Source organism: Cebus imitator, unplaced genomic scaffold (genome assembly GCF_001604975.1).
Source record: "Cebus imitator isolate Cc_AM_T3 unplaced genomic scaffold, Cebus_imitator-1.0 Scaffold109, whole genome shotgun sequence".
NCBI classification, from domain to species: Eukaryota; Metazoa; Chordata; class Mammalia; order Primates; family Cebidae; genus Cebus; species Cebus imitator.
This window is the reverse complement of record NW_016107424.1, coordinates 4,933,400-4,940,219: the sequence shown is the minus strand read 5'-3', so window position 1 is coordinate 4,940,219 and position 6,820 is coordinate 4,933,400. Positions and strand designations below refer to the sequence as shown.

At 39.1% G+C, this 6,820-nt stretch overlaps 1 protein-coding gene across 7 annotated transcripts in view; it reads right to left on the bottom strand.

The window, feature by feature from the left end:
• Positions 1 to 6,820, bottom strand: part of ESRP1 (epithelial splicing regulatory protein 1) — a 66,751-nt gene that overhangs the window by 30,533 nt on the left and 29,398 nt on the right. For 4 of the 7 annotated variants that reach the window (XM_017538125.2, XM_017538127.2, XM_017538123.2 and 1 more), the window contains exons 11-12: positions 4,319 to 4,537; positions 1,535 to 1,733 (exon numbers count right to left, since the gene is read on the bottom strand). In XM_017538125.2, the coding sequence (XP_017393614.1) occupies positions 1,535 to 1,733; positions 4,319 to 4,537 (418 nt within the window). The remainder of the gene's footprint in view (positions 1 to 1,534; positions 1,734 to 4,318; positions 4,538 to 6,820) is intronic. The other 3 variants (XM_017538126.2, XM_017538124.2, XM_017538129.2) reach the window with 1 other exon arrangement.

Below are 6,820 nucleotides of genomic sequence, written 5' to 3'. Positions count from 1 at the left end.
CACTTTGGGAAGCCGAGGCGAGTGGATAACGAGGTCAAGAGATCGAGACCATCCTGGTCAACATGGTGAAACCCCGTCTCTACTAAAAATACAAAAAATCAGCTGGGCATGGTGGCGCATGCCTGTAATCCCAGCTACTCAGGAGGCTGAGGCAGGAGAATTGCCTGAACCCAGGAGGCGGAGGTTGCGTTGAGCCGAGATGGTGCCATTGCACTCCAGCCTGGGTAACAAGAGCGAAACTCCGTCTCAAAAAACAAAAACAAACAAACAAACAAACAAAAAAACAAAAAACAAAACAAAACAAAAGTCCAGTAGAACAGGCATTAGTTATGTAAAAATTGAAATTTTGTTTTTTAAAAACTAAACTCTTCTACTAAAAAGACAATGGCTAAATGTTTGCCATCATTTTTGGTAAGTATTAAAGGTAATCATAGGTGTAGAATTATATTCTTATGTGAATTTTTTTTGGACATATACAAGATCTCTTAACCCAATTATAAATTTCCAAAATTTCATACTCATTAATGATCAACTCTAAGATATTCACCAACAGCAAGCAGCAGGTAAATGGAATATTAGCATTTAGAAATTCAAAAGAAAAAAAAGGATTAAGCCCCACTGAATGTTCTACAAATAATGCTCTACCAAACAAGGTATTAGTATAGGTCCATCTTATTAGAAAGTGAGGTGCCCAAACCCCCCACTTTATTGGAATCAAGCATATAATCCAGTTTACTTTCTTAGAACTTCATGCCAAATATTGAATACTTTAAACATACCCAACAGGCCTAAGAAGGTACATCTTACTTAAAGGAGAAATTGTGAAGACTCAAATTATAACATCAGATTCCTGTATGTTCCTCATTCACTAACTAGAACTTGGTCTCTAGACTACAGGGCTTATTCCCCTCAAACAGGATTCCAGATGGCTTGCACCCAGGTGCCAATGAGCAAGAGCATGGCTTGAAATTAAGCACTGATCCTGTGATCCAATGAAAATTTTGGCTAATTCATTTATGCATTTATTTTTATTTTTTGGCTAACTTGCTCATTCCAGATATCCTGGAGAGCAATAGAAGTGCTCAACAATGTTCAAAAAATTCTTGATGCTCAAAAAGTTAAATATAACATGTGCATCAAACTGCCCTTCTTAAAGGTCAGTATGTTTTAAAAAAGAAAAAGAATCCAGCCATACTTATTTTATTTATAAATGAATACTAAAATATCTATATAGCCAGGTTGCCTCCCAGAGTCAGTGCTTATCTGGAGCACACTAAGCTTCAGAAATCAAGTGCTTATCACTGGAAAAGCAGGAATATAATTTGAAAGGAAGTTTTTGTAGCATCTCTAATTATGGGTGTCCACAACCAAGGTCTTAAATGATTACCACATATTACCAATTACAGATGGGAGAGCCTTACATAACCACCTCACCTGCCTCAGAAAGAACCAGGGGCACAGAAAGTTATGAAAGCAGCTTAAGCACCTACCAGCATATAGCGTAGAGTAGCGCCAAGACCCAAGAAAAACTTACATGGTAACTTACATGGCGGTGGGGATAAGCCATTTCGATTTAAAGTGCCCCCCATTAACACAAAGTTCATCTCCTCAGCTGAACACTGAAAGACTTCAACATATCTGTCCTTCATGGTTTTTTTATGACACTTCTGTGCAGCCATAAATGCTCTGTCCGCAGACTTCATCTGGATAAAGGCATCTCCTGATGGGCGGCCCTGAGTGTGTGGGGGAAGAATAAAAACAAAAGGAGACTGTCTCCTTCAACAAGGAAATGGTTGCTTACAAAACACGCAAAGTAACAATCACCCATAATGCAGACATTTTAGCCATAAAATCCGGGTGACGGTGTGATCTGCTGAAACCTGACTTACATTTAATCACCTGATCACCAGAATGGCCAACAAAACCTTTAAGAAACAGTTTTGAGAGCTCATAGCTGAAAATGAGCCTTTTTCATTTCTGTTAATTAGTATCAGATACACAAGGTCTTAAAAGGGTCTCGTTATGACTGCGTTTTCAAAATATATGATGGTATATTAGTTTTTCTTCTCTTCTAAAAAATTCAATTGAATCTCATTTGATTGAGAAAAGCTAGTAACAGAACCAGCACTGGAGCTTTAGGTACCCTCCTACAGGAAACTGAACAAACCAGCGCTCTCTTGCGGCTCTCAGTTCCCGTCCGTCACTGACCTGGCATATCCCTTTCACTCTTTACTCGTCTCCGAGGCCTAGGTTGGAATGTGGCCTGGCGGCAGGGAATTTGGGAACTGCAAGGCCCAGTGATGGTTGTATCATCAGCTTTGCTTGGGAGCCCTTCTCTCACCTCCTTTCTGACAGCGCCACCTTGGTCAAACAGGTGTTACTAATAAACATTTTCTATTGGTAATAGCTTGCTAAAATCTCCTACTTCAAAGCAAACCTGTAGATTTCTGTTTCACAGAGCTAAAACCTAGTTTTATGGAGCATGAATGTTTTATGGGGGAGAAAAAGACATAATCAGCTTATAGGACTACTTTCTTATTTTATGGTTTTCTCGAAAAGTCTCTTAAGGACTGTGAAATTATACCATGCAAGTTACCATTAGAGTTACCACACCAGGGAAACTAGCAACAAACCCAGTCCAAGATGGAAATCTAACATCTTTAAGGCAGCTAAGAGCATGTCCATCATCTGAGAACCTTTTCCCAAGTGTAATCACAATAGGTCACATGGGTCAAAGAAAGACAAATCTGTCTACTGTTGTTAATCAAAGAGTAATGGCCCTGGGTTATTAGAAGTGGTGACTCAATAAAGAAACCAAATAATTCCCTGGCGATGCTTAAATGCGGGCAATTTTATTTAAAGTGAAACATGCCGAGGCTCAGATAAAAGTTGTATAATATTAATATTTACTGAAGATTTGGAATGAGCATGCACTGGATGTAGAAAACTGGTATAGAAGGCAAGGGCTCAGGATGTTTTCGGATTCCTCATATTCAATGGTATATGCTTTCTAGTGAGACAAGATTACAGTTATGAAAGTGAACAAATCTCCAAGTGAAAAGAAAATGTGGCCGGGCGCGGTGGCTCAAGCCTGTAATCCCAGCACTTTGGGAGGCCGAGGCGGGTGGATCACCAGGTCAAGAGATTGAGACCATCCTGGTCAACATGGTGAAACCCTGTCTCTACTAAAACTACAAAAAATTAGCTGGGCATGGTGGTGCGTGCCTGTAATCCCAGCTACTCAGGAAGCTGAGGCAGGAGAATTGCCTGAACCCAGGAGGCGGAGGTTGCGGTGAGCCGAGATCGCGCCATTGCACTCCAGCCTGGGTAACATGAGTGAAACTCCGTCTCAAAAAAAAAGTGAGAAATTAGCAATTTAGGGAAAAAAAAATCAGTATTTTCAATAATAAGCTTATATTCAACCCTTACTCCTCAGAAAGCATTTTCAAAAATTAATACAACTTTGCATTTAATAAAGAGTTCCAAAGTTTCAATTAGAACTACCTGGCTTATGGGTTTGTAGAATTTTATCCTGCTTATGACAGCACAAAATACTGTTAAATTTTCCAGCAAATATAATTTTCTTCAACCAGAAAACAGGTGACAGTAATCCAGGAAATACTTTACATTTGTATACTGAAGAATTCAGTTAGATTTTGATGCAGGCTTCTCAGCAATTCTTTCACTAATACATTTGAGAGCCTATTATGACCCACACATACTGTTCTTTCTAGGTTGTGTGAATATTAAGTCCTTACTGACTTTGCTTCCTACTGAATGTAATTTGACGTCTAACATGTATATATTAAACATGACACAAGCCATTTCTAACAGTCTATGGATACAAAATATTCTGGAACACAGATATGCTTATTTGTTAAAATATCATCCATGATTGTTGTAACACCATAGCAGAGCTGCTGAGCTGAATAGCTGCGATAAGAAAAATTGTATCAAGACTGATAACATATGTGGTGCCTACTTGATCCTGTTGATAATGTGATGGATATATGCAATGAAGGAATCAAAGCTGAATTTGAATTATTGTACTAATGATGGCATTACTTTCAGTTCATTCTAAAGACCTCTTGTATTTACAGTTAAATCTTTCCTTAAATACTCAGTATGTAACTGAGGACTATGTACTTTTTCTTTTTCCTTCTCTTTAGCCAAATGTCACACACAGTGACTATGTACTTTTTAATTAGATGTAAGTAATTTATCTAAGACCAATTTTATTTATCAAAGACTAATATCTAACATTAGTCTTTGATAATGAGAAAAAGGGAGTAAGTTTTCCACTAAGTGTCTTTCTTACCTGGTGATTCAAAACCATGTGAACCCCATGAGTACGAATATCTGTGGCGAACTCCCCTAGGAAATCCAGGATGTCCTCAATTGTGGCTGCATAGGGAAGACCTCGAAGGCGTATACAGTCTCTAACATTTGTAGGAGGCACAAATTGCTGAGGTAGTACTGGAATAATGGGAGGGGTTGGAAGTGGAATGAGAGGGGCCAAGGAGAATCGATTCAGCACCTGTACTCAAAGCAAAACAGAAGTGATTTAGAGCTATGCTACTAAGCTGCTTTCTGCAGATCAGCAATGGCATCACTGGGAAGCTCGTGAGAAATGCAGTGTCCAGCTCCACCCCAGACCTAATAAATATGAATCTTCATCTGAACTAAATCTTCAAGTGATTCAGAAGTACATGCAAGTTTGAGAAGTAGTGATGGAGAAAGGGATTCACGCATTTCAGCAGGGAAAGCATGATACTCATTTTTTGTCAAATACATGGTGGGGTGTACACCACACACAGCACAAAACGCTTAAACACTTTGTGTCTACCTGGAGCAATGTATCACTCTCTACCGAGGGACCAGTATCCCTAAAATCTGCTGCTTTTATACAATTCTGGACATATCACTATACGTGAATTTTGGTAGCAATTCATTAGATATAATTTCACGAAGTACACAGTATTCCCCTCATTACCTTCATACTCCACCTCCAAACCCAAGAAATAGAGAATGATCCAGTAAAGGAATCACAGGGCAAACAATGACTAGATATTAAAATATAATGCTGAATAACAGCACAAGACAGAATGGCTGGATATAAAGAACTGAAAAGAATCATTTGGTGACCATAAAGATGAATAGTAATTTAGTTTCCAAGTGAATTTGAGACAGTGGTAGGACAGAAGATCTTGAATATCTTCTAGATTCATGGAATTCAACTATCTTGGAAATGGATGATGATAGGTCAGGCGGATTTTGGACAAAAGACTGCCCTTAGGCAATACTCATATTATAAGGCTCTTGTCTGCTTTTGTCTTAGAGCATGCCAACTAGTTCATAACACTAGAAGTCCTTAGGCAAATGCTATCTATGGTGTCTGCAGGTTTTATGAGCAATTTAGTTACTGTAGCCTTTAAGATCCCATAAACTGACAATATAGAAAAATCAATAACCCCTCCCCAAAACATGCACTAACTTCCCCATTTACACCCTGCTCAGTTGCTATCTGAGAAAGAGGGGACAAAAATCAAACAGCACCACCAGAGCTATGCCATGAGACACAGGAAGACATTAATAATAAAAAATTATACAAACAATCCAGACACAGCAAAAGCATTAGAAGAACAAGAATAGAAAATTAGTGTAAGGATAGACAAACTCAGGACAGGAAATGGTGAAGCATCTCATAATACCTGCCACTTAAGAGGTGCTCAAATATTTATTGAATAAAATGATGAACACAGTGGAAGAGACTATGACTAGTTCAAAACTTGTTAAATAAATCAGGAGAGATGGAGAAGTAGAGAGAATCTACACCCAAAGCAGCTCATAGTAGAAACACAGAGAGACAGCCTATGCTATTGCCAAACCAACGCACAGTAGCCCAGACCCTGGGGTAGCTTATTTTATGCCACTATTTCATAAAACAAACTCTTCTTCCAAGTAAAGATCTGAAACAAAATCTTAAGTTTTTTCTCTTGGTTTGGGAAGAATGTGTGCACTGTTTGAAACCTCAAGCACATTTTAGAGATTCAGAATCTGTAACATTTCCAAAAAGGCATAGATTTAATTTTTTTTTTTTTTGGAAACGGAGTCTTGCTCTGTCACCGAAGCTGGAGTGCAGTGGCGCAATCTTGACTCACTGCAACCTCCACCTCCTGGGTTCAAATGATTCTCCGGCCTTAGTCTCCCACATAGCTGGGACTACAGGTGCACGCTGCCATGGCTGCCTAATTTTTTTGTATTTTTAGTAGAGACAGGGTTTTACTGTGTTGCCCAGGCCAGTTTCGAACTCCCGAGCTCAGGCAATCCACCCGCCTTGGTCTCCTAAAGTGCTAGGATTACAGGTATGAGCCACCACGCCTGGCCAGATTTAAGTTTTAAACTGTAAGGATGCAACTAGTTTAGGGTTCAAGAGCACCAGTACAATGGAACACAAAAATAATTTAGAATTTCACCTATGCTTTTTTAAGTCTAAAAATTATTTTGGCATTCTAGTAGGTAAAGAAGTTCTTAACATTGTACAATTATTTAAAATCACAACATACAATGGGATGCAGAAGCTACACAAAACTCTGATGAACTCACAGAAATAATAAAGTATCCTAAATATGTACAAAGCAGATCTAAGGGATCATTTGAATCACTGTTCTACAACAGAACACACATAAAGCAAGTTGGAGGCCGGGCGCGGTGGCTCAAGCCTGTAATCCCAGCACTTTGGGAGGCCAAGGCGGGTGGATCACGAGGTCAAGAGATCGAGACCATCCTGGTCAACATGGTGAAACCCCGTCTCTACTAA